This window comes from Lepus europaeus, chromosome 15, assembly GCF_033115175.1.
Source record: "Lepus europaeus isolate LE1 chromosome 15, mLepTim1.pri, whole genome shotgun sequence".
Classification (NCBI taxonomy): Eukaryota; Metazoa; Chordata; class Mammalia; order Lagomorpha; family Leporidae; genus Lepus; species Lepus europaeus.
Window position 1 is genome coordinate 784717 of NC_084841.1, and position 27872 is coordinate 812588.

A 27872-nucleotide genomic window follows, 5' to 3' on the forward strand; every position below is an offset into this window, starting at 1 on the left:
AGGAACTCCTCTGGCCCCGGGCACAGCGGGCTGACCGGTCACCACCTGGAGGAGGACACACAATTCTTAGGCCTGACCTGCTCGCATCTTGCAGAATTCTCTGTGTCTCTGCCTCCCCCTCTACCACCCCCCTCAGCCTCACCACAGAACCTGCTGTTCACTTAGGACTTCCGCCGTGGCTCTCACCCGTGGCTGCCCTGTGCAGCCGGAAGCTGCCGGTCAGGCCTGGCCCAGTCCTGGCTGCTGGGGTTGGGGGGGCTGCTGGGGTGGGGCGGGGGCCAGGGTGAGGCTCTGAGCTTTGCTTCTCTTTCCCTGGCCCCTGAGTGACGGTGCAGGTGGGAGGGGTCAGGTTCCTCCCGGTCCTGGCGGCAGTGCCCCCGGCCGTGTCTCAGCAGGAGGATGGCAGGTGGGTCTGATCAAGTTTGGGGTTCCAGAAGCACAGGGCTTGCCATCAGCCATTCCAGAAAAGGCCCCCTTCTCTCCTGTTGTAAAGGCCGTGACCTTTGGGCTGGACGGATGAATCTATGGAGATTAGAGGATTGTGGAGTAAAAGCAAAAAATAGCCAAACACAGAGGGATCCGCTTACCCTTTACAACTCGGATTTCACTGCGGCGGAACCTTTATTAAAACGCTCCTCTCGCGGGGGAGCCACGTGGCGTTCCCTGGCTCTTCCGCTTGGGCTCTGTGTCTAAAGGTCACTTGGCAAAGAGCAGGAGATGGAGGTGAGGTGCAGGGCGGGCGGGCGGTGGGCCCCCCCCCCCCCCCCACAAACAGTGCAGGAAGAGAGAGCAAAGCCTTCACTTGCTAAAGAACCCAGCCTCTGCCCGGAGAGCAGGCGCCAAATATGGCACCGCCATGTCCGGCCCCACAGGGGATCTGAGGTTGGACCAGAACGGCTGACTCAGGGCCGATCTCCCCCCACCCATCTGCACGTCCCCTACTTGCCCATTCATCCACACATCCACACTGGCATCCATGCACACAGGCATCTATCCTGTGTCCATCCACCCACCCACTAAACCCATGCACGTGGGACTGCATCCGGGCACCAATCCGTCCACACCTCCACCCACCCAAGGATCCACCCGAGTCCGTCCACACCTCCATCCACCCAAGAATCCACCCGAGTCCGTCCACACCTCCACCCACCCAAGAATCCACCCGAGTCCGTCCACGCCTCCATCCACCCAAGGATCCACCCCAGTCCGTCCACACCTCCACCCGCCCAAGGATCCACCCCAGTCCGTCCACACCTCCACCCGCCCAAGGATCCACCCCAGTCCGTCCACACCTCCACCCGCCCAAGGATCCACCCGAGTCCGTCTACACCTCCACCCGCCCAAGAATCCACCCCTGAGTCCGTCCACACCTCCACCCGCCCAAGGATCCACCCCAGTCCGTCCACACCTCCACCCGCCCAAGGATCCACCCGAGTCCGTCTACACCTCCACCCGCCCAAGAATCCACCCCTGAGTCCGTCCACACCTCCATCCACCCAAGGATCCACCCCAGTCCGTCCACACCTCCACCCGCCCAAGGATCCACCCGAGTCCGTCCACACCTCCATCCACCCAAGGATCCACCCCAGTCCGTCCACACCTCCACCCGCCCAAGAATCCACCCCAGTCCGTCCACACCTCCATCCACCCAAGGATCCACCCCAGTCCGTCCACACCTCCACCCGCCCAAGGATCCACCCGAGTCCGTCCACACCTCCATCCACCCAAGAATCCACCCCTGAGTCTGTCCACACCTCCATCCACCCAAGGATCCACCCCAGTCCGTCCACACCTCCATCCACCCAAGGATCCACCCCAGTCCGTCCACACCTCCACCCGCCCAAGGATCCACCCCAGTCCGTCCACACCTCCACCCGCCCAAGGATCCACCCGAGTCCGTCCACACCTCCATCCACCCAAGGATCCACCCCTGAGTCCGTCCACACCTCCATCCACCCAAGGATCCACCCCTGAGTCCGTCCACACCTCCACCCGCCCAAGGATCCACCCCAGTCCGTCCACACCTCCACCCGCCCAAGGATCCACCTGAGTCCGTCCACGCCTCCACCCACCCAAGGATCCACCCCTGAGTCTACACCACCAGCACACCCATGTCCCTGTGAGCGTCTATACCGCTGGCTCGCCCATGTCCCTGTCAACAGTGTCTACATTGCCAGCTCGCCTGTATCCCTGTGAGCAGCGTCTACACTGCCAGCACACTGTGTCCCTGGGTGTATCTTGTGGGACCACTGTCATGCGTGCACTCCACACGCATCCTGTGACTCGTGTCAGTCACGGCTCCACATGCTCACTCCCGGGGGACACAGGCTTCCGGCTTAGCTGTGGCGGGTGTGAGGTGGCCTCGCCCAGGGCTGCCCCTGCGTTTCCATGGCAGCGGATGAGGCTGGCACCCTGGCCCGTGCCCACTGCTCCGCGCCATCTTCTCTTGTATGTACTCTCCCCACATCCCGGGCCTGAGCCGCCTCCCTGACCTGCTCCCCTGGGTGGGCCGCAGTGTTGGCGTGCCCCTCGTGTTCCAGGCTGCCTGCCTCGCTCACAAGCTGGCACGTGGCCAGTGGGAGTGGGGGGCGCAGCAGCTACCTTGGTCTTGGGGTGCGGCCGGCGGGGACCCTCTCAAGCTCTCAAGCCCTCTTGTTTGTTCGCAGCAAGTGTGGTGTGGGGGCTGGGCAGCGGCCTCAGCACCGCAGGGCCCTTGCTGGCCCGGCAGGTTTGGGGTCAAGAAGTTCTGTGGCATCGTCCCTCTGTGGGCTAAGACCGGAATTCCTGTGACACCTGGGGCAGGTGTCATCACTGGGGTGGGAGCACGAGGGCTGGGTGCCGGCTGTGCCCGCTGGTGTGACTGCTGTCCTACCTTGGGCCACGTTAGGGGCACGGCTGTTTCCTTCAACCAAGAGAAACCACAGAGGGCTCCTCTGGGCGTGGCCTGAGCTGTGTCTACAAGGAACCCTCGGAGGCCAGCGGCCTGGAGGAGGGTCTTGGGCTGGACAGTGGGCCCCGCGGGGACACTGATGAGAGGACCAGTCCCTGAGAGTGGACCGGGCCCCCTCCCCGAGAGGCGCAGTGTAGAGCAGGTGCCGTGGAAATCTGCGGGGATATGGACCTGGGGTGGGGTCAGGTCACACCCGGCTGGGGGCCCCATGTGCAGAGGGACTGAGAGCGCCCAGGAAGAGGTGGGGATATGGACCTGGGGTGGGGTCAGGTCACACCCGGCTGGGGGCCCCATGTGCAGAGGGACTGAGAGCGCCCAGGAAGAGGTGGGGATATGGACCTGGGGTGGGGTCAGGTCACACCCGGCTGGGGGCCCCATGTGCAGAGGGACTGAGAGCACCCAGGAAGAGGTGTGCATGGTGGGCGGGGCCTGCGCCCAGGTCAGCGCCACAGGAAAACGCAGCTGAGCGGTTCTCCCACACGAACTTCTTTATTGTTCATAGCGACCCACGGAAGACGCAGACACAAAACAGACGTGACGGCACCCGGCTCCACACGCCGCTCTGGAAGCAGACGGCAAACCCAGGTCCCCTTGGGAGTTCCTCCCACGGGCAGCCGGCTGACGCTTCCCACCAAGCGTCTGGCCCCCAGCCCCCGGCCCCGGCACCACGAGCGCCTGCAGGGGACGGCACACAGCGCGACTGCTCGGGGCCGGGCACGCCCGTGTGGAAGAGCAGGCGCCACACTTGCGGTGCGGACTCAGGACCGGGTGTCCACGCCTCCCTCGGGAGCAGGTGTCCGTGTGCCGTCCTTGACCACCAGGCTTCGGCTGGCATTGCTAATTATTGTCAGCAACACGAGCCCATCCACAAGCGGACCAGCAGGAACGTGAGTGCGAGTCCTGGCTCCCGGGGAAACAGTGTCACTACCGGGACAGTGCCCGAGAGAATTAACACTCCAGAGGGGTCGCTCCGGGAGGTCTTGCCCAGGGCCGAGCAGGACACAGCTGCCTTGGGCCTTGGCCCGTGGGTGCCTGCAGATGGCCAGCCCTGCTCACATGTCCTCCCGTGGCCTGGGAGCCCACGGAGAGGCCAGCTCGTGCTGACCGCGGTCCATGGTGGGCGGGGTGGCGGCAGCCCCCTCCCCTGCATGGAGTTTTATTTCTCTCGGCTACAAAGAAAGGAGCAGACCACGTCCCGGGGTCGCGCCTGTGCCCTGTGGCCACGGAGCGGGCACCTGGGAGGGACCTCACGGGATGCAATTTCTTCCCTTTCACCGTCACACAACCAGACAAAGCAGGAGTCTTGGTTATTTAAACACGAGCAGAAGAAATGGCCAGGGAGCTGCCGTGAGCATGCAGCTTCTCGCCGGCATTATCTACAGTTATGGCGGCCGCGGGAGGGAGGGGAGCAGCGTCACACACACAGGACCAGGGGTGGGGTGGGGGGCCGGGGACAGGGCCGGCCGGCCTCTGTGCAGACCTGAGCTGGGGTCACGGCACACGGGTGGGCGATCCTCCGCGGCACAGACAGGGTGGACACAGAAGGCGGGAGCCTGGTGCCTCGCCGTCTTCTCGGCCGAGGTGACGGAGCGAGTGGCCCTCCTCTCTCTGCAAACCTGGGGTTCCCTCCTTCCCTCCTTGTGCAGGGGTCGCCCTCCTGCGGTCTTCAGCCTCCATGCCCGCGGCCTCTACACCACGAGCCAGTGACGCAGCTGCAAAGACAGTGGGGCCAGGCTCAGGTGCCGGGGAGTCTGGGTCGCGTCCTCCGCCCCTGAGAGTCGCCCCTTGCCCACCAGGAGCTCCCGAGGGCGCTGGACCAGTGCCGCCCCCTGGAGAAACTGCCACTTGATAAAGGCATGATAGTGTGGCTGGGGCTGGGCAGTGGCGGCCACAGTGGGCCCTTGGGGCTGGTTCCAGTGTCCCTTGCTCACTGTTTGCGACCTAGCAAGGCCCCTGCACTCTGCACCTCTCACCGCCCTGGAGCCCCAGTCCCATGGGAGCGAAGGGCCGCGGCCAGCAGCCCCGTCTTGTCTGCTGGTCTCACAGGGCAGAGCAGCCGGCCAGCAGCGTCCCGGCCCCTTCACACAGCGCCGGTGCAGCCGTGTCGGAGCACAAGCTCACATGAAGCGGCGAGAACCGTGATCTCAAACATCCCCGGAACCAGAGATGCAGGCTTGCTGCTGGTGCGGCAGAGATAGGACGAGGTGGCCGGGGACCCTCTAGCCCTGGTCGGGACACGGCCTGCTGCAGGCCCAGGGCAGCCACAGGTGATGCCAGCCAGCTCAGGAGCTGTCTGCGTAACGTGAGGCCTGGCCAGGCCCTGCCACTGCGGGTCCAGGGACAACCCCCCAGCTCTGAGCCCCAACCCCGGGTCCCCCTCCCTGGGTCCCCAGATTCCCACAGATGGAGGTCACCAGAAGCTCAGGCAAAGCAAGCAGCCCATGCAGGGCATTGGCAGAGACCAGGACTTCGGCTTAGATCCCCGGGGAGCAGCCAGGCCCCATGGTCGGACGCAGGGCGGCCTCCTGTGATAGGCCTGGACGGGAGAGGCAGAGGTGCAGGCGCATAACCAGGAGGCAGGCAGAGCACGCCCAATGCCAGAGACCAAGTGAGCCAATAGAGAAGGGACACGGAGGATGGGCAAGGGGGGCGTGGTGTGTGTGTGCACACCAGGGCGCCACACGGTGGCCTGGGAAAAAACCAGAGCAGTTCTGGTCCAGGGAGGACATGGGCTAAAGTTTCCCTGACATCCGAACAACCCCAGGACCAACAGGTCCAGGCTCCAATGGTTTCCAAGATGCTAAGACCCAGGATTCCCTGGGAGAGAGCAGGCAGGCAGAGCCGCCGGGCAGACGCAGGCTCCCTGAGTGGGGGACCAGGGGGCCACACGCAGGTGGCTCCAGGGCACTGCACTTCCCAGCAAACGAGGGGAGGTGGGAGAGCAGGCAGGACCTCCCCTGGAGCTCCCGGGGCCAGGAGCCAGCTCAGCCCTGAACCGCGCAGAGCAGTGGGCGGGTCTCACAGAGGCCTCCCTTGTCGTCCGATAGCTACTCTGCAGACCCCAAACATCAAACTGTTTCTACAAACCACCAAGAGCAGTCAGGAAGAGCTAAAGAAACACAGACCCTCAACACCCAGCAATGCAGGACTCCACACCAACAACAGAATTAAAACCAAACTCCAGTCACTGAGCAGGCAGCCCTAACCCTGGCCTTAATCCAGGCCCTAACCCTAACCCTAACCCTAACCCTAACCCAACTCATAACCTCCACCCCAACCCTAACCTAACCCCTAACGTAACCCTAACCCTAACCCGGGCCCTAACCCCAACCCTAACCCAACCTTAACCCAGGCCCTAACCCCAACAATGGCCTTAACCCAGGCCCTGACCCCAACCCTAACCCTAACCCAATCCTAACCCTAACTCATAACCTCCACACCAACCCTAACCTAACCCCTAACGTAACCCTAACCCTAACCCGGGCCCTAACCCCAACCCTGGCTTTAACCCTAACCCTAACCCTAACCCAACCCTAACCCTAACTCATACCCTCCACCCCAACCCTAACGCTAACCCTAACATAACCCTAACCCCAACCTAACCCCAACCCCAACCCCAACCCCAACCCCAACCCCACCCAGCCTGAATGGGGGGGAAGACGAGGGAAAGCCGTGCCAGCTCCTCAGGCCTCCCCAGGCACAGAGCCCCTCCCCCGCCTCCCCCGTGCCTCCGGCCCCCAGCACCACACGCAGGTCCACCTTGCACCCAACATCCATGAGCTCACCAGCCCCACTCGGGCTGCTTCCGTGGTCCGCGCCGTGCAGAGGAGGACGCCAGGCATGGGCCGTGGCTGCAGGAGGGCAGACCCACCCGGCTGCTCTCCCCTCTGCCCTGAGCTGGGCTCTGGAAGGAAGTTCTTGGTCCCATGCGCCTCCCCACCCCCGCCTGAAATCGTGACCGTGAGACACCGTGAGTCCCAGGGACGATTCGGCCACCCAGCGCGAGGCTGCCGTGACCACCGGCAGGCTGTGCGGCCTTACGACCTCAGGGCCTCCCTTTGAAGAGGGGCAGACAGACCTCCCTCTAAGGCCGTGGGGTTCTAACACGTCACAGTGCACCTGTTCCACGTACATGATCAACACGCGTGTGCACACGTATGTGATGGTTCCAAAGGCATGTGAGAGGGCGAAATTGCTGGAGGCCTCACAGAGCCGCCCTCTCACACATGCTCCTCTCTCCCACGTGGCCGCCCTCTCACACACGCTCCTCTCTCACACGTGGCCGCCCTCTCACACACACTCCTCTCTCCCACGTGGCCGCCCTCTCACACACGCTCCTCTCTCACACGTGGCCCTCTCACACACACTCCTCTCTCCCACGTGGCCCTCTCACACACGCTCCTCACTCACACGTGGCCCTCTCACACACGCTCTTCTCTCACACGTGGCCCTCTCACACATGCTCCTCTCTCACACGTGGCCGCCCTCTCACACACGCTCCTCTCTCACACGTGGCCCTCTCACACACGCTCCTCTCTCCCACGTGGCTGCCCTCTCACACACGCTCCTCTCTCCCACGTGGCCCTCTCACACACGCTCCTCTCTCCCACGTGGCCGCCCTCTCACACACGCTCCTCTCTCCCACGTGGCCGCCCTCTCACACACGCTCCTCTCTCCCACGTGGCCCTCTCACACACGCTCCTCTCTCCCACGTGGCCCTCTCACACACGCTCCTCTCTCACATGTGGCCGCCCTCTCACACATGCTCCTCTCTCACACGTGGCCCCTCTCACACACGCTCCTCTCTCACATGTGGCCGCCCTCTCACACACGCTCCTCTCTCACACGTGGCCCCTCTCACACACGCTCCTCTCTCACACGTGGCCCTCTCACACACGCTCCTCTCTCACATGTGGCCACCCTCTCACACACGCTCCTCTCTCCCACGTGGCCGCCCTCTCACACACGCTCTTCTCTCCCACGTGGCCCTCTCACACACGCTCCTCTCTCACACGTGGCCACCCTCTCACACATGCTCCTCTCTCACACGTGGCCGCCCTCTCACACACGCTCCTCTCTCCCACGTGGCCGCCCTCTCACACACGCTCCTCTCTCACATGTGGCCGCCCTCTCACACACGCTCCTCTCTCACACGTGGCCGCCCTCTCACACACGCTCCTCTCTCCCACGTGGCCGCCCTCTCACACACGCTCCTCTCTCCCACGTGGCCGCCCTCTCACACACGCTCCTCTCTCCCACGTGGCCGCCCTCTCACACACGCTCCTCTCTCACACGTGGCCGCCCTCTCACACACGCTCCTCTCTCACACGTGGCCGCCCTCTCACACACGCTCCTCTCTCACACGTGGCCGCCCTCTCACCTGGAGCCCTCTCTGGGACCCCAGTCTCCCTGCTAGCCCCTGTCTGCTCTGGTTCCAGACCCTCCATTGCCCCCCTATCCCCAGCCTTGGCCTCCTGCCCCACCCCCAGTTGCCCCAGGCCCTCGAAGTATCAGGCAGCTTCTCCTGATTGTCCCCATGAAGCAGGCAGGCCCCTCGCTGATCCCACACTACCACGCCCACAACCGCTGTGCCACACCCACTGTGCCTGGGCTGCAACAGACCAGGGCTTAGTGTGTGTGTGCACCCACACCTCACACACACACATACAAACACACCCACACACATACACACCACATACACACATACCTATACACACACCCACACCCACATCCACACACACCCACACATATACACACACCCACACCCACCCACACACACCCACACCCACCCACACACACACATCCACACCCACACCCACACATCCACACCCACCCACACCCACCCACACCCCCACACATACACACACACCCCTCACACACCTACACACACATCCACACACACACCTACACACACACCCACCCCCCACACACACCTACACACACATACAAACACACACACACACCCCACACCCACATACCTACACACACCCACATACACACAAACACACCCACACACATACACACCACACACACATACCTACACACACACCCACACCCACATCCACACACACACACCCACACACCCACCCACACCCACCCCCCACACCTACACACACATCCACACCCACACCCACACCCACCCACACCCACACACACCCCACACCCACATACCTACACACCCACATCCACACACCCCCACACACATACACACACCTACACACACACCCACATCCACACACACCCACACACACCCCCACACACATACAAACACACACACCCCACACACCCCCACACACGCACATACCTACATACACATCCACACATCCACACACACACACCCCACACACACACCTACACACATCCACACATACATACACACCCCACACCCACACACACCTACACACACATCCACACACTCACACCCCCCACACCCACATACCTACACACATACACCCACATACACACACACACCCCACACACAGCCACACACACCCACATACCCACACACACACACCCACACATCCACACACACACACCATACACACACACCTACACACACACATCCACACACCTACACCCACACCCACACACCCACACCCCCACACACCCCATGCAGGCACGCCGGCACATGTCACCCCTAGGTCTGCTCCGCTCGCCTCCCCTGACATCCCACTGGCTGCCCTGTCCCCAGAGCACGGCCTCAGAGAGATCTCTGGCCATACCTGGTACGTGGCAGCCCCTGGTGCCTGCAGGGCACGTGTGTACAACAAGCGCTGTTTTGTGTTCAACCTGTGGCTTCTGTAGGACACGGCTCTTGGCACCACCCTCAGCCTTGGCCTGAGGGCCCCGCGGGGCAGCAGACTCACCGTGAACTGGCGCACCTCCCCTCTGTCCACGAGCGCACGGTCCTTCTCGGGCGCGATGGCGTGGGCCAGTTTCTACAAGGGAACGAGACCACTACCCGCTGACGCGTGGTGGCTTGGAAGCTGCTGCCCCTTAGACTCCGAAACTCTAGGGCAAGGCCACAGGGGCCCAACCCCCCACAAGGAGCACGATGCTGGCTGGAGGGGTTCTGCATCCAGGTGACCCCTGGACAGCCCGGTGGGCAGAGGCCAGGGCTCCCGGGAGAGCAGCCGTTCGGCTTCCCGCAGGGCTCGCAGAGCTGGACGTCGCAAGTCCCCTGGGGCAGGTGACCTCTGGGGGGAGCCTGCGGTCTCTGACTCACCCCTCCTGGGCCTGGGTGCTGCCCGGTCCACTGTCACACTGAGCCTTTGTGGTCAGACCAGGGCCGCCGGCGAGGGTAGGGAACCTGCTGCTTTGCAGGAGGCCTGAAGACTTCTGCCAGGCCCACTGCAGGGCGGGCGCCCAGGGCTCTGTGTCCCTCCCTCATGCTGTGCACGGCCTGCCCCAGGCCTGGCCTGGCCACACTGCCACCCCTGTCTGGGTGCCAACCTTGGGGGCACACCACAGTACCCAAGACCCAGGGACAGAGACTCTGAGAAGGCCCAGCAAGCCTTGGGCACGGATGCCCCTCCTGGGCAGGACTGGGCCTCACCCCTCCCAGGAGTCACCGCAGGAGCTTAAGCAGGAGCCCTGGCCCACTCACCTGCCTCCCCCTCAGAACCCAGGCAGAGAGGAGGACCCCTGCCCGGCCAAGGGGCTGGAATCCCCTGGGGGCTGGCCCCCTCACCCCCCATGCCTGGACACTTCTCTTTCCATCCTCACCACATCTGTGGTGCACGCGGCACCCACAGGTGCACATACAGAGACACCTGGGCGCAGACACTGTGACACACGCATAGGCACACAAATCACACGCAGACACACGTGCACAGACACAGGCTGCAGCAGCGCCCCACATGTTTGTATCTCCATGAGCGTAGGCGATCAGGTCATTAGGGCAGGGCCCTCTTGAGGGGTCAAGGGCCTCGTCCCAGGGACCCCAGGAAGCCCCTCGTCCCTTCCTCTGTGTGAGGACGCAGGGACAAGGCGCTGTCTGGGACCCAGCCCTCATCAGACACAGGCTCCGTGGGTGCCTTGGCCTTATCTATCCAGAACCCTGAGCAACGGATGCTGCTGGTGGTCGCCACACAGACCAGGTGTATTGTTACGGCAGGTGGACAGACTGAGACACAGAGACACACAGGCCCACGGACACGCACAGACACGCACAGGCCTGTGGCGTGCCCAGACGCTCCAGGGGGCACACAGACACACCAGGGCTGTGGATGCACAAGGACATGCCTGGGCACACACACACAGAGGCCCACGGACACACATGAACATGCTCACACACACATGAGTGCACACACACACAGGCCCACGGACACACATGAACATGCTCACACACACATGAGTGCACACAGACACACCAGGGCTGTGGATGCACAAGGACATGCCTGGGCACACACAGACACAGAGGCCCACGGACACACATGAACATGCTCACATACACCCAGGCCCGCAGACACACACCTCTTTCTCTAGCACACGCCACGGTCACCACCCTCCTTGTCTTTGTGGTGGTCACCACCCCCTGTGGTCACAGATGAGCCAGGCAGGAGCAGAACTGGGCTGTGGACCCCCCCCCAAGCCTTTCCCCATCAGGATGAGGGGGCCCTGGGCCCATACCCACCTCTCGGAAGGATCCAGGCAGGCTGCAGAACTTGTAGGCCGCGTAGATGGGCACCATCGCCATGGAGGACATGGCAATGGCCCAGCCCAGCACGTTGGCCCAGTCAGGGAAGATGTAGGCTCCGTAGCGGGGCGGCCTGAAGGTCACGATGCTGACCACAACCACAAACTGAAACCAACAGACACAGGGAAGTCAATGGCAAGTGAGGTGCGGGGACAAAGTGGGAGACCACGAGCGATTCATGGCGGAGCGCATCAGTGATGGGCGGCTGGGGCAGGGACCTGCTGCCTTGCTGCCTGACCACAGTCCATAGTCCATATATATATATATATATATATATATATATAGAGAGAGAGAGAGAGAGAGAGAGGGGAGGTCTTCCATCTGCTGGTTCACTCCCCAAATGGCTGCAATGGCCAAAGCTGCGCCGATCTGAAGCCAGGAGCCAGGAGCTTCCTCCAGGTCTCCCATGTGGGTGGAGGGGTCCAAGGACCTGGGCCATCCTCCACTGCTTTCCCAGGCCACAGCAGAGAGCTGGATCAGAAGTGGAGCAGCCGGGTCCTGAACCGGTGCCCATATGGGATGCCGGCACTGCAGGCCGGGGTTTTACCTGCTACGCCACAGCGCTGGCCCCTGCTCTGCTCTTTTTTCAAAAACAAAACAAACCGGAGCTGGCAGCACTCAGCTCCCATGGACCACACTCCGGAGCCACCCTGTGCGCACTGGCGTGGTCTGACGGTCCCCATTCCTGGACAAGGTGAAACTCAGGGGCCTGACTCTGACCGGTCTCTCACAGTGACCCTTCACACACCTGCCCATGGCCGCCCTCGCACACCCCAGACCTCACCCCACGGCCGCCCTCGCACATCCCGGACCTCAGCCCACAGCCGCCCTCGCACACCCCAGACCTCACCCCACGGCCACCCTCGCACACCCCAGACCTCACCCCACGCCACCCTCACACACCCCAGACCTCAGCCCACGGCCGCCCTCGCACACCCCGGACCTCAGCCTACGGCCACCCTCGCACACCCCAGACCTCACCCCACGCCACCCTCACACACCCCAGACCTCACCCCACACCACCCTCGCACACCCCAGACCTCACCCCACGGCCGCCCTCGCACACCCCAGACCTCAGCCCACGGCCACCCTTGCACACCCCAGACCTCACCCCACGCCACCCTCACACACCCCAGACCACAGCCCACAGCCGCCCTCGCACACCCCGGACCTCAGCCTACGGCCACCCTCGCACACCCCAGACCTCACCCCACGCCACCCTCACACACCCCAGACCTCACCCAACGCCACCCTCGCACACCCCAGACCTCAGCCCACGGCCACCCTTGCACACCCCAGACCTCACCCCACGCCACCCTTGCACATCCCGGACCTTAGCCCACGGCCGCCCTCGCACACCCCGGGCCTCACCCCATGGCCGCCCTCACACACCCCAGACCTCACCCCACGCCACCCTCGCACACCCCAGACTTCACCCCACGCCACCCTCGCACATCCCGGACCTTAGCCCACGGCCGCCCTCGCACACCCCGGGCCTCACCCCACGCCACCCTCGCACACCCCAGACCTCACCCCATGGCCGCCCTCACACACCCCAGACCTCACCCCACGCCACCCTCGCACACCCCAGACCTCACCCCACGCCACCCTCGCACACCCCAGACCTCAGCCCACGCCACCCTCGCACATCCCGGACCTCAGCCCATGGCCACCCTCACACACCCCAGACCTCACCCCATGGCCACCCAAAAACACCCCGGACCTCACCCAATGGCCACCCTCGCACACCCCAGACCTCACCCCCCGGGGGCCCTCACACCCCCCGGACCCCTCTCACACGGTGACTCCTCAGATCCTCCTCTCACACGTGAACTGCACACGGTGGGGGGGGGGGACAGTTTCCCAGTCTCTGGAGAGTTCTCTTCTTACAGTTCATCCATCCATTCATTCATTCATTCAACAAACTCGTCCCGTATTTCTCAACATGCATTGTGCACCTTGTGTATGCTGCATTCCCACATGCGTCCTGTGTCCCTGCACGCCTACCGTGTACCTGCAGGTATACTGCACACGTACACGTGTTTGTGGCTGGCTGACCGGGTGCCTCCCAGGGGGATGGTTAAGCCGCACGGGTGTGGTTCATGCTGGAAAAGCAGACGGTCACACACAGCATTCCTGTGCCCGTCTGAGAAGGCGTCCTCGGACACACAAGTCTTCGCGTGTCTCACGCAACAGCTCCTGCTATGCACGTTGTGTGAACTCTGGGCATGGGGCCCAGGAGGAGAGGGGGCTGGGAGGCTCCCGGACCAAGCAAGTGGCAGGAGGCCCCTGGACACAGCTGCCTGGGTGCGGTCTCAAAGCCAGGCTTCCCTGGTGTGTCAGTTCTGGACACGTGACACGTGACACGTGACACGGGGGGTGTTTCCCTGTGCTCTCCGCTGCTAGCTAGAAACCACGTAGGAGCGTCTGCCAGCGCCCGCTCTCCGTCAGTGGGGTCTGGAGTGAACGGACTCGTAAGCACTGAAGTCAGGAGAACACGCCGCGGGCGTCCACGGCCGAGGGCAGCGCCGCTCTGCGCCGCGGAGAGCGAGGTGGCGTGGGACGGGCTTCCTGCTCCAGGCCAGCTCCCTGGGAGACGGGCTCCAGGTCAAGTGTGAGATGGAGCCCAGCGGCGCAGCCATCGCGCCCAGCACGGTGGCGGGGGGAGTGCGCTCAGCGCGGGGTAGTTCCTGTCCACGGGCACGGTTCCCTGTGACGTGCCCAGCGTTTGGCTCATTACCCACGGAAACCTGCGCCTCCGGAGAGCAGGGGGAGGGGCCGCTGGTGGGGGAAGCAGCTTCAGATTCAGACTGGGGCGAGGGATGGGCGGCCGGGGTGGCCTGGGACCAGGGCGCACGGGGCAGCTGACGCCCAGGGCCTGGTGTCGTGAGGCCCCTTTGGGGGCTGCCCTGAGGGCCCAGGCTCCTTCATCCACGCGGCCACACCCCTGACCTGGACACAGGCTGAGGGGCCACTGCCTCTCCCTGCTTCCCAGACCCAGGCGACCTCTCCACCTGTGCCCGCCGGGTGTGGATGACGAGGGGTCTACACACACACCGGCCCCCTGCCCACGCCCGGCACACCTGCCCTCGTGACCTCTGGACGCAGGGGTGCATGGCCCTTGTGGGGACAGTGGCTGCCAGGCTGCAGCCACAGCTTTGGTGCCGTCTCCCTATCTGCCACACGGCGAGGAAGCAGCCTTGGCCAACCCACGGTCGGTGCAGCCACGTTCCAACAGAACCAGGCCACGCGCAGCTGCGGCGCAGGACCCGAGTCTGAAGCGGCCTGGAGGCCGGGTCACTCCTGCTCCTGGGGGCTCAGTGTCCTCTGACCCCTCTGTGCCCCCAGGCGGGCATCTGGCTCAGCCTCTGCCCTAACACACCGCTGCAGCCCCAGGGCAGGACTCACAGGGCTCCAAGGCCAGCTGGGGTCACCCGCGAGGTTCTCGGGGGTCTAGAAGGGGAGGTGGAAGACCCCTGGGAGCCGAATCAGCTCTCCTGACCCTGCCCACGTCAAGGCCAAGCCAGAGACCACCGGCGCAGTGCAGCCCGCCTGCCCTGGGGGTGTCCAGGGGCCCGTCCCACTCCCAGCTGCGGCTGCACGGTGGGGGCAGGGCACGGGGGGGGGGCACGCAGCCCCACTGTCCCTTACCAGGAGGAAGCAGGGGCTGACCAGCTTCCAGCACAGCCGCCAGTACAGGCTGGGGCGCTGCCCGGTCATCTGCTTGATGTCATCGCTGAACTGTCCCACGCCTGCGGGCGGAAGCAGTGGCCACAGGCCCCGTCAGGCCTGGCACGTTCCTCTGAGGCCGGAAGTGTGCCGGGTCCCGCCCCAGGGGCCCCAGCACACCCAGCCCCCCGCAGAGGTGGCCAGGCCCCTCCCCCACCACTCAGGGGCCTGTGTGCTAGCTCAGGCCTGAAGAGGCAGCAAGTGGGAGCCAAGGTGGCCTCCAGCGCTGCCCGCCCACCGTGTCCCGCCCACCTCGCCCAGGGCCCTGCCCTGGACACCTCCCAGCGCGGGTCCCCATCTCCTCTCTGTGACCATTGGCAGTCTGGGGTCACTTTTCAAACACGGGGGGCAAACCGTGCCTCACATAGAGGTGACCTCCCCGCCCGCCGTCCCCTTCATGGCCATCACCTGCCCCAGCCCAGCCTGGCCTGGTGCCTGACGGGCACAGCACAGTGAGGCGATCAGCTCCCAGTGCGCTACCGGGAGCCCCCAGGACCCCTCATCAGGACCTGGGCCTACAGAGGGGCACTTGGGGCAAGGGGAAAGGGAATGGGGTGGGGGCCAAAGGCAGCGGGGGTGGGGCTGTCCCCTGAGGCCCCGGGGACGTGGCCTCCCATGAGCACGGCTGGCTGTGGGGGGTGTTGGCGTCACCGTCGCCGCTTCCCAGTGAGCCCCTGCCATGTAAAGTGACAACGCGAGGGTCCCGGAGCCTCCCCTCCCCCTCTTAGCAGGGCAGTGCCCTCGGGCTGGGAGCCGCCGCCAGCCTCAGCCTCAGTGCCAGGGGGCTCTCCCAAGGGCTGATTTCTGGGTTCGGGGGCAGAGAATGTGACCCCTCGGCTGCAGGTGAGCCAGGTGCTCCCCAAACTGGCACTGTGCAGACAAATGCTTTTCCCAATCCGTGCCACTAATTTCCTTAAAGAAACCTGGCCAGGTGAGCTGAGCTGGCCCTGTGGCTCCATTTCACAGAAGAGAAAGTAGGGGCTTGACCCGGCCTGGCCAGGAGGCAGGGAGGGGTCCGACCTTGGCTATCCTGCTGCTGTTTAGACTCCAGTTGGACATCCCTGGACACAGCGGTCCACACCCTCAGGAGCAGTACGTCAGCTGTGGGCCACCTGTCACCTTCCAGGACCCACAGCTGATTCATGAGTCAGCCTCTGGTGTGTCTGAGGGCCCAGTCCCACCCATGACACCTTCTGAACACAACCATCGCCTCGTGTGCCTAAGCCGGCAGCGTTATCTGGCCGTGTGCCCGGGGGGACGACCTGGCCGCTTTCCCTGCCTGGGGGAAGCTAATGGTCTCAGCAGCTTCGAGGGCCCCGCTGGGGGCGAGAGCCTGCACTTGGCACATGCCCATGGCCTCTGCTCATCGGTAAGCCCACTGTCTCCACGGAGCCAGGGATGCACCGTCGCCATGGCAACTGCATCGCAGACTTCCCAAAGCTCAAACCCACCTCTCCTCAAGGCAGCTTTGCCATGAAGGAAGCAGAGGACAGGGGGAGGCGGGACTGGGCTGTCAAGGATGGCACAGTGCCTGGTGCCCGCCTGGACTCACCGTAGAACCAGGCCACCCCGATGGCCTCGATGAGCACCCCAAAGAGGATGGACGTGCCAGCCGCGAAGTGGTCCAGCAGCGTGAAGACGTAGATGCCGCCCTGGAAGACGGGAGTGCAGCCGCGCTCAGGCTGTGCCTGCCTGGCCACCGAGAGCCTCCTCCCGCAGGTAAACCCGGCCCCGGTGTTGCTGTGGAGGCTCCACGTCCAACCACGGTCACCAGACCCAGGCCTCTTGTCTCAGGCAGAAGCCAGAACACTCTCCCTTCCCGCCCTGGGCTGCAGGTGCAGTGGGAAGTGGCCGAGAACGAGTGCCCGCCCACTCCGGGGAGGCGCTCCCGGGGAGCTGTCCAGGTGCTGAAGCAGCTCTGGCGGCTGCCTGGGCTGGGGTGGGAGCGGCTCCTCAGAGTTCTGGGCTGCCGTGGGCCTGCCGGCGCCGCCCGGGGTGTAACAGGCCCCTCCCGGCAGAGCTGAGAGCTGCTGTACGTACGTTGGTGACACAGAAGAGGGAGAGCAGGAAGGTGGCCAGGACGATGAAGAGAGTGAAGAGCTCTCGGTGCCTGTGCAGCAGCCGGAACTCGTCGACCAGCCCGGTGATCACCGACTCCATCCCCCCCATCTGCACCGACAGAGCACAGGACGCTCGGCGCCTGCCCTGGGACCTGCTGTCGCTCAGGGCTCACACAGCGCCCGGGGGTGCTCACGGAATAGGGACCCAGGTGGCAGTCCTGAGTGCAGGACTCCCCCGGAAGACAGACAGCCCTGGGGGTGGGGCTTCTCTTGTGACCCTCAAGGGGCCTGCAGGAGGGCCTGTACAGTCCCCTGCCACGCGGTGGGTGGGGGGGGACGGGTGAACAGGAAGCAGGCTCGGCGGGGCCAGGCCCTCCTACGCAAATGTCCCCCACGAGCATAGCAGATCCCTGCCTGGTGGCGACCACCTCCTCCCACCATGGACACACGGGCAGGGACATGAGGCCCACAGTGTACCCAGTGGCCTGCGACCGAGCTGGGAGGAGACCCAGGTTGGGGGGGAGGGATGGATGGGGGACATGGGCGGGCAGGGGGAGGCTGGGTGGGCGGGAGGAGACATGGCTGGGGGGAGACACGGAGCGGTGGTGGCACATGATCCGTGTATAGCAGGAAGGGACCCTCAGGTCAATGTGCTTCTCAGGGAGAGTGTGCCAAGCTCTGTGAGGGTGGGCAGGTGGCACGGGGTGACGGACAAGGTACCCCCAGCCAACTCGGTGCCCCCGGGTCTCAGCAGCCGATGGGAAAAGCAGAGCCTGGGAAACTGCTACAGGCTTAGGACCATGATGCACTGGGCACCTGGGGTCACCCAGGCTCACCCAGGGCTCCGGGCGCACCCAGGGCACCGGGCTCACCCAGGGCTCCGGGCGCACCCAGGGCACCAGGCGCACCCAGGGCTCCGGGCTCACCCAGGGCTCCAGGCTCACCCAGGGCACCGGGCTCACCCAGGGCTCCGGGCGCACCCAGGGCACCAGGCGCACCCAGGGCTCCGGGCTCACCCAGGGCTCCGGGCTCACCCAGGGCACCGGGCGCACCCAGGGCTCCAGGCTCACCCAGGGCTCCGGGCTCACCCAGGGCACTGGGCTCACCCAGGGCACCGGGCGCACCCAGGGCACCAGGCGCACCCAGGGCTCCGGGCTCACCCAGGGCACTGGGCTCACCCAGGGCTCCAGGGCTCCGGGCTCACCCAGGGCACTGGGCGCACCCAGGGCTCCGGGCTCACCCAGGGCTCCGGGCTCACCCAGGGCACCGGGCTCACCCAGGCCTGGGCTGTTTCCCATTGTCCACACCAGCATCATCTCCATTCCTTGTGGTGGAGTGAAGGGGTCAGATGGGGCCACGGACTGGGGGGACCCTCTGTGCTCCCCAGGGCCCCACCACCCCCTGGCTCTCAGCCACGCTCGGGGCTGCCGGGTGTGGGATCGGAACCTGAGGAGCCCCCAGGAAAGGCTGTGCAGAGCCCGTGGGGCTCAGGGCCCCGGTCACTCACGGCACTGTCGATGCCCAGGGCCAGCAGCATGGTGAAGAACAGCACGGCCCAGGCCGAGGAGAGCGGCAGCGTGGCGATGGCCTCCGGGTAGATGATGAAGATGAGCCCCGGCCCTGGAACCACAGCGCACCACGCTCACCTGCCCGCCAGGGGCACGTGAGCCCCGTCCAGGCCTGGGGCCCCACTTCCTCACTCCTCAGTGACCCCGGGCCCAGGATCCTACAGGAACCCAGAGCCCACAGGACGGCGGCGTCCACCCCACAACCCGGCACCGGTGCCCGCCTCACTCAGTGCATGTCAGCTGCAGGGTCTCGGGGAGGGGAAGGGAGCAAAACCAGGAGGGGGCAGGGAGGGCCCCAGCGCCAACCCCGCCTTCATCCCTGCCTGCCCGCCTGGCTGGCTTCTCCCTGTGCAGATCAGGTGATGCACGGAGCACGTGCCCCTGAACACGCACAGGCACACGTGGCAGCCCAATCCCGAAACAGCTCCACACAGGAATGCACTTCTGACCTCCGCGGAGACCCTAAGACTGGACCCTCCCCCCTTGAGGTCAGGTGAGCCCCGCCCCCAGGGGGACCCTTCCTAGGTGGGTGTGGGGCGCACACCACCCACTGCCCCTGCAACAGGGCTCCTGGAGGCCCACATGGAGATGGCCCAGCCAGCAGGGCCCTGAGGGGCTCCCGGGAGCAGAGCACCCATCCGACAGGCTCGGGGCATCCGGGCACGACAGGCAGACAGACAGACAGACAGACAGACACAGGCCTCCATGGCTCTAAGGCACCGAGGCAGTGGGTTGTCTACAGCACAATCGGCCCAGCCCAGCCCAGCCCAGCTCAACATCAAGACGCAAACCCATCACTCACCTGTCGCCCTGCAGCAGCCCGGCCCACCACAAGCTAAGACCTAGCACTCAACCAAGACTCAACCAAACTGGGTCTTAAACGATGCCAAAACACACCATCTCCCCGGTGACAGTCGGTGGCTTCTGAGCTACTTTCAAAGAGGAGCTCCGGGACTGGCGCTGTGGCGCAGTGGGTTAACGCCCTGGCCTGCAGTGCCAGCATCCCATATAGGCACTGGTTCAAGTCCTGGCTGCTCCACTTCTGATCCAGTTCCCTGGTAATGGCTTGGGAAAGCAGTAGAAGATGGCCCAAGTCCTTGGGCCCCTGCACTCGTGTGGGAGACCTGGAAGAAGCTCCTGGCTTCAGACTGGCTCAGCTCTGGCCGTGGTGGCCATTTGGGGAGTGAACCAGCGGATGGAAAACCTCCTTTTTTTCTCTCTCTCTACCTCTCTCTCTGTAATTCTGTCTTTCAAATAAATAAAAATAAATCTTAAAAAAAAAAGGAAGAGTTCCTCCACCCACTGCTGTGGCCCTGAGCCGTGGACACGGAGCTGGCCGTGGTCCTGGTGCCCGTCTTCGGCAGACGCCTGCGGCTCCACCCTGGAGCACCGGTACCGGCAGTCTGAAAGCGTGAAGGACCAGAGAAGGCCCATCTCCCAGAAGTCTCCTGGGGCCCTGTGTCAGCACGGCGGGGGAGCGGTCACGGCCTGGGGGACGCAGAGGCAGCATCCGCCCGAGCTGACGGCTCCCCGAGCTCCCCGGAGCTGAGCAGTGATGGGAGGCGTTTGCTTTGCTGCCACGAAAGGCACGGGGACTTCACCCGGGGCCAGTGGCGTGTCCCAGACACTGCCGTCTATTGCAGCTGAGGGCAGAGAGAGGAGGGGGCGTGAATGCAACAGAAGCCGCTCGCGCCCACGTGTTTGCTCTGAGCTCCTCCTGCACCCCGGAAAGAGCAGGGCTGGGTGGCAGCTCGCCCATAGCCCCCTTGCTTCTTGCTATGAGCGGCCCTTAGGTCCCAGGGAGGAGCCGCTCTCCAAGAACTGCTGGTGCCATGGAGGCCGAGCGGCAAGGAGCTGGGGACACAGGCGACGCTGAACCCCGAGTGAGAGCCTGAGTGAGAGGGGCAGCGGTCACTGCCCCAGGAGGAGAGGTCTGGAGGAGGCCAGGACTGGACCCAGGACGGAGCCTGCCCTGACCCGGGGCTGCCCCATGGCTGAAGGCAGGCGAGGGGCTCCATGGACGGCAGGATGCCCATAACTCCCAGGGGACCTGCAGCTCTGGGCTGACCCAAGACCAGAGCTGGGGACGCAGGCACGGCACCCCAGGCCTCGTCCCGCGGCACCCCCACCCATGTCCAACACTGCCCCCCGAGGCTGAAGGCCGCCCATGTGCTGTGGCCTGTCGCTGCCTAGATCCATGCTCAGCGGCCAGGGTGATGGCTGGGAGAGGTGCGGGGGCTCTGCCCTGGGGAAGGGCTAGAGTCTCCCGAGACTGATCAGGTCCCCAGGGAGCGAGTGGGAGCTCACGGGCCTGGGCTGGTCGCTGTGACAGCAGCCCCCTCCACACAGCTGTTTCCCACCCCACCCCCCCACGAAGCTCCCAGGTGTGCAGGTGAGCCATGGGAGACCAGGGTTGGAAACCCCAGGGGCTCTGGGACTGTCACTCAGACCCCCTCTCCCCTCTCAGCATGTCACATCTCTGCTGGGGAGAGTCAGGCTGCTGGTGCCTTCCCAGAAGGCCACGTGGGGTGCAGAGCCGTGGGCCTGCAGCCATGCTCGGGGGACGGCTCAGTCCTTCCTTCCCCGGAACAGACGCTGGCTCTGGCCATGGCTGGCAGCACACACATCCACGTGCCCTTCCCTCCTGCTGTGGGCGACGCGTGACACCACGTGTGGCCTGGCGGGAGGGCACTCACCGTCCTTGGCCACGTCCCGGATGGGCACGCTGTGCTTCTGCGCCATGTACCCCAGGAAGGAGAAGACCACGAAGCCGGAGGAGAAGCTGGTGAGGGAGTTGATGGCGGTGGTGACGAGCGCGTCCCTGCGGGAACGAGACGAGCTGTGCCAGCGCCGGCCGAGCCGCAGCTGCAATTTCCAGCCATTATTCGCAATTTCCTGTGTCTGGGGAGGGGCTCCCTCTGCCCCTGGCTGAGCCAGGCTCTGGCTGCTGTGTGGGAGGTGGGAGGCACAGGCGACCGACCGTGTGGTGTGCACCAGGCTGGGCTCCCGGGGCCTCATCACCAGGCAGGTTCTGGGGGGCCCTGGTGCTGCCTTCCCCGTGACCCCTTTGGGGCGTGGGGAGGTGGGCCAGGGGCCCCAGAGTGGGCACTGAGGAGTCGGGGGCAGAGCCGGTGGAAGGGCCCGCGTGCTGGCCTGTGGAGGGCTCTGGGAGGGGCCAGCGGGGCCGCCGAGGTCTCTCTGGCTACTTGCTGCACTGCTGCCTGTGTTCACCACATTTTGACCCCCTGGTGTGACAGCAAACCGCTGCAGCGTCAGAGGGCCTCAGGCTAAACGCTGCTCCTGTTTCTAGGAGGTCTGGGGCCCTGGGAGCCCAGCCAGGTCTCGCTCAGGGCAGGGGGAGCGCCCAGGAAGTTCCCCGAGGCGGGGTCTCGGGAGTGCAGAGACCCTGACCCAGGGGCAGGCAGGCAGCGTGCCAGGGTGGGAGGAGGGGCTGTCCTGGGGGAGGGGCTCCGTGTTGCCGTCCAGAGGCCCTGGGCGGGGGGCATGTGGCTGCATGTCCAGTCTAGAAGGTTCCCTCGGAAGGTGACACACACAGCCTGTGAGTCTGTGCCTGCTGCCAGCTGCCCCACTGGATTCCTGTTTGAGCAGCCCCGGGGGGGGGGGGGGCACGCGTCCCACATCAGCACCTGCGGTCAAGGCCTGGCTCTGGCTCCCGCCTCCAGCTTCCTGCCAGAGCACGCACTGGTGGCAGTCCTGGCTCCCGTGCTTGGGCCCCTGCCACCCACGTGGGAGGCAGGGGAGTTCCTGCTCCGGGCTTCAGCCGGCCCAGCCCCGGCTGGTGCGGGCACCTGGGCCGGGAAGCCGCAGGCGGAAGGCCTCTGTCCTCCCCAGCCAGTAGACAGCGCGGTACTGAAGGTGCTCATTGCCGAACGGCTCTGCGGGCGCCCGGCTTCCCTGCCCCCGAGTCCACACTGGTTCTCCCACCCTCTGCGGCGCCGGGGCTCAGGGCCTACCTGTAGCAGTTGTTGGTGAACTTATTGTAGCTGGAGAAGGCGATCAGCACCCCGAACCCCACGCCCAGGGAGAAGCACACCTGGGTGGCCGCGTCTATCCAGACCTAGGTGGGGGGGAGGGGAGGCCCCCGAAGGGCACTGCTTACCAAGGCCCCCTGGTGCCTGCCTCGGCCACACCCACTCTCACAAACCCTGCTTCCTGTCTTGTGCTGGACACTGGTGATGGGCAGGCCGCCCTGGACACGTGAGGGGTGTGGCCAACAGCCCAACCCAACCCTTCCAAGTCGGCCCAGCCTGCTGGAGCCCAGGCAGCGCCCCCATGCTGTCCTGTGAGAGGGGCCAGCTGGGGAGCCCTTGGAGCTGCACCTGCCGCCCGGCTGACCCTGTGTGTCCAGGATGCCAAGGCAGTGCCACCAGAAGCTCATGCCAGGAGGCTGGAGGCACGGGGTGGGGGGCCGTGGCCCCAGGCTGCAGGAGCCTTCGGCTGCACACACCTGTGTGTCCTGGGCCGCAAGCCCAGTGCCTCAGGTCACTCAAGTGCTGGGAACAGGGTGTTCAAAGGGAGCCGGGCCGGGGGTCAGAGCCTTCCAAGCCCCCTCCGCTCCCAGACCCGACCCACCGAGCTCCCCACCCCACCCCGGCCTCCCCGGGAGGCCCAGTGCCTGGACAGCAGTCACTCTGGCTGAACACTGCTGCTTCCCCCGCGGCCCCCCCCCCCGGGGCCACCTGCACCCTGGGCCGCTTTCCAGAGGTGGCCCGAGACTGCTGTGCCCTCCCTGGGGGCCGTCTCCCACAGCCAGCCCGGCGCCTCTCCTGGCCAGGCTTTCTCCAGCCCTGTGGCCCAGCGTCGCCCTCCCTGGGCCGAGGAGACCTGTAGCTCACCGCACGCGAGGCGCCGGCGCGGTCTGGTTTCGGCCACTCTCACGTGGCCGGGGGCACTCGGGAGCCCGGATCGTCACCCCTGGGCAGCGGGCAGAGCGCCACACAGCACACTCACGGCACACACTGGCCAGGCCCGGGGCACTTCTCTGAGGGATGCAGGTGCACCCCTCCGGGAGGGATGGGCTCAGGGCGGCCGAGGGGGGTGCTCAGACTGCCCGCTGCCTGCCTGCGGAGGGGCCTCACTCTGTCCACTCGGGCTCCCCACTGAGCAGGGGCAGGGGCCGGGCTGTGTTCGAAGGGGAGAACAAGTTCCTGCCATGCTGCTGTCCCTGTGGCCTCCGCCCCGGGGACACGGCCGTGTACTCACGGACGCCTCGCACAGCCGACGGAAGTCCACGCTCAGGTACGCTCTGATGCCGTCCAGGGCTCCGGGCAGGGTGAGGCCACGCAGGAGCAGGGCCGTGAGGACCACATAGGGCATGGTGGCTGTGATCCACACAACCTGTGGGGGGGCAGCGTCACCGGCCAGCACAGGCAATGGCGGCAGGGACTTGGGGGCTCTGACCAGGGCGCCAGCACCCCAGCAGCCCAGGGTCTCACAGGAGTGACCCGTGACGTGCCTGCCCTCCCAGGCCCCCTCTCGGGAATTAAAATGGGAGGAACGAGATCCTTTTCTGTATTTCGTATGAAGCCGACTGGAAGCTGCTCTCTGGCGTGAATCACAAGGGAATCTACGCCGACGCAAAGGTGCCCTTGACCATGGGGTCTGGGAGAGGAGGCACCGCCCTGCAGGCGCGCACCACCCGGCCACACACGTGGGGGACCCGTCCCGGTCAGAGTGGCCTTGGCGAGCATTTAACAACACTCTCAGCAAAAAGCCACGCTGTGCAGGTCTTCCTGCCTCTGGACGCCCTGCCCCCACGGCCCCCTCCAGCCCAGCCGTGGCCATGGGTCCACTGCACGACCCCACCGTGACCCGCAGGCTCACCCCACCCCCCGACAGAGCAGGTGTCCGCCGGGCAGCCCGCACTCACCTTCCCCGAGGTCTTCACGCCCTTCCACAGGCTGAAGTAGAGCAGCGCGATGACCAGCACCAGGCAGGCCGTGAGCTCCCAGCGCGGGGGGCCCAGGTCGTCGATGCCGTGGCTCTGGTGCAGGTGCAGCACCCCGCGCCTGCCGAGAGGGCGGGGGGACTCTGGAGAGGGAGCTCCCGCCCGGCCGCTCCAGGAAGCCCCCGGTGGAGACGTAGGGCTGCCCGGGGGATGGGCAGAGAAGCCAGCTGTGGCCTGCCGGGCCCCACAGAAAGCCCGGCCCCGGCCCCTGCCCTTGCACACAGCACGAATGGGCACCCTGGGTCTTGCGTGGAGAGGTCTGGTGGAAGCTGCCCAGCTCTGGGCACCTGCCGCCGAGGGGCAGAGCCGGGAGCCCTGGCAGGCATGTGGGGCTGGCTCCGAGCAGCATGGCAGACCCAGGGGCAGAGCCGGGAGCCCTGGCAGGCAGGTGGGGCTGGCTCCGAGCAGCATGGCAGGCACACAGGTGCCTGCACTCCTGCACACTGAGGCCCAGCTCAGCCACACGGAGGGCTACACTGTGGGCCCAGGCTCTGTCCTGGCTCCCAAGGGGAGCCACGGGCGGCCCCTGCTCTCGGTCTGAGGGGTCCACCCTCCAGGGCAGAACAGGACGCAAAGTACGGAGGGCGTGCAGCTGACAGCAGCAGCCGAGCTCTGGTGGCCTGGAGGAAGTGGGGTGACTGACAGACGCCTGTCACATCGCAGGATGGACCTGGAGCCAGGCTGACCGTGAAGGCCATGCTCTGCCCTGGAGCGTAGGTGTTGGGGTGGCGCTGTGGTGTAGCAGGGAAAGCTACAGCCTGCGGTGCCGCCATCCCATCTGGGCACTGGTTCTAGTCCCGGCTGCTCCTCTTCTGATCCAGCTCCCTGCTAACGGCCTGGGAAAGCAGTAGAAGACGGCCCAAGAGCTTCGGTCCCTGCACCCACGTGGGAGACCTGGGAGAAGCTCCTGGCTTTGGCCTGGCGAGCCTCAGCCATTGCAGCCACGGGGGAGTGAGCCAGTGGATGGAGGCTTGCTCTCTTGCTCCCTAACTCTTTCAAAATAAATAAACCTTAAGAAGCAGAACAAGAAAGGGGTCCTGGCACCCAAGTTTGCTGATCGTGGGTCAGCCGGGGGCCCTGGAGACAACCACCACCTCCTTCCACAACAGTCCCAGGCAGCGAAGGGCCTGGAGGGGCCTGGGTCTCTCCAGACTCCAGCACCAGAGGCCCTGCCGGCCACCTGCTGCCTGGAGAGGGGTCGGGCAGGGTCCCAGGCGCCAGCCACAGCCTGGCCGGGCAGGCAACTCCCACATGAAGCCATCACCACCACCCTCGTCCTTTTGAGCACAAGTTGCTCTCACAGAGGCAAGGTGTGGGGTGGCAGGCAGGGCGTCCCTGCGTGCCCCCCCGTCCCACCGCCTGGGTCTCCCCTTCTCGCCTCGCACCTGGCCCACGCTCTGCTCTCCTGGCCAGTCCCGGCCACCTGGGGCTTCTTTCCACCAATGACAGAAAGGTCTCCCTGGACCAACACCTGCTGAGCCCGACCTCCCCACCTGGACTTCCCGGGCCCGAGTCGTGGTGAGCAGGGGCAGGACTGTGAGGACCCTGTCCCCTGGGTGAGAACACGGAGCCTGCTGGACGCCAGGCCGCGGCCGGGGGATGCAGGCCAGGCAGTGTGGCGGTGGGGGGGGCTGCTGTGTACCAGAAAGCCCCCGGTGGAGACGTAAGGGCTGCCTGGGAGCCGGAGCCCTGGCCGGATGTCCCACAGGCGTGGGGCAAGCGCACAGCAAACGGCGAGGGGACGCGCTCAGGGCGCGCAATCCACAAGGTGGGGGCGCCAAAGAGGAACCGGACACAGGTGACACGGCGAGGGGAGGCTGAGCAGGAGCCGCGAGCAGTCAAGGGCACAGGCACTGTGGGCGGGGGATGGGCTCCGGGGCAGGGTCGGGCGCCAGGGTGCGGACGGGCACTGCCACAGGACCAAGGTCGGCTCAGGCAGCGCCATGCGAGCACTCTGGGAGTGGTGGTGAGGGCTGCTCCCCAGCGTGGCCGCACTGATGCCCTGACTCGGCCCTTGTAAATGGCTCAGTCGACCCCACGTCCCCTGTGCTTACCACAGTAAAAATGTCCCCAAAGGCACAATAGGGAGGAAACAGAGGCAGGGCTAGACCGCAAGGAAAGTCTTGGGTTGGAAGAGAAGCGACAGCAGGCGGCAGAGGCTCGGGGAGCGCCTAAGACGGTGACCCGGCCAGCCCAGCGCCACTGCTGTTGAGGACCCCGTTTCTACTTGTGGCAAAAACAGCGGCAGCAGCTCGGGGCCTGTGCTGGGGGGGCACAGACTCCACAGCAGCACAGGGGGGGCCGCGCGGCCGTCAGCACTCTGCCTGGAGCTCTGGCGGCACTCGGCGGCCGCCTGTGACAAGGACAAGCTAAGGACGCGTGTCGTGGGCAGTCACCGATAATTTAGACAACACGACGCTTCAGCTTAGCTCCCAAGAGGGAACGAGAAGAGAGAAACAGGGGAGAGACAGGGCCCGGGGCAGCGGGGGAGGGTGCTGACCACAGGCCCGGCCCCCAGGCCAACTTACTCGAAGTACTCGGCCGCAGGCGTGGTCCCAAAGGTGTGGTTGAGGCTGGCGTCGTGGCCGGCACTGCCGTGGCTGGCATTGCCGTGGCCAGCGCTGCCGTGGCGGGCGTCGGAGCAGCTGGGGCTGTTCCAGGTGTTGTTGCAGTGGGTCCAGGGCAGCTCGGCCGCGAAGGAGGAGAAGAGGTAGTGTAGCGCCCAGGCGATGATGACGTTGTAGAAGAAGCCCACGTACAGCGAGATCAGGATCACCGTGAAGCCCACGCCTGGGGCGAGAGGGGCCGCTCAGGGGAGGGGCCCCCGCCCCTTCCCCGAGGCTGCAGGGCACCTCTGAGGGGCCGCCTGTGCACCGGGGTCACCCAGGGACGCCAAGGT

General features: G+C 65.4%; 1 protein-coding gene across 1 annotated transcript in view; it reads right to left on the minus strand.

Annotated features, from left to right (window-relative positions):
• Positions 1-4638: 4638 nt before the first annotated feature.
• The window catches only part of SLC6A3 (solute carrier family 6 member 3), a 30047-nt gene continuing 6813 nt past the window's right edge, over positions 4639-27872 (minus strand). The window contains exons 3-14 of the mRNA XM_062211913.1: positions 27502-27763; positions 24896-25034; positions 24229-24363; positions 22980-23083; positions 21702-21826; positions 18945-19057; positions 17418-17546; positions 16930-17029; positions 15300-15400; positions 11586-11753; positions 9817-9888; positions 4639-4662 (exon numbers count right to left, since the gene is read on the minus strand). Coding sequence (XP_062067897.1) covers positions 4639-4662; positions 9817-9888; positions 11586-11753; positions 15300-15400; positions 16930-17029; positions 17418-17546; positions 18945-19057; positions 21702-21826; positions 22980-23083; positions 24229-24363; positions 24896-25034; positions 27502-27763 — 1472 coding nt within the window. The remainder of the gene's footprint in view (positions 4663-9816; positions 9889-11585; positions 11754-15299; positions 15401-16929; positions 17030-17417; positions 17547-18944; positions 19058-21701; positions 21827-22979; positions 23084-24228; positions 24364-24895; positions 25035-27501; positions 27764-27872) is intronic.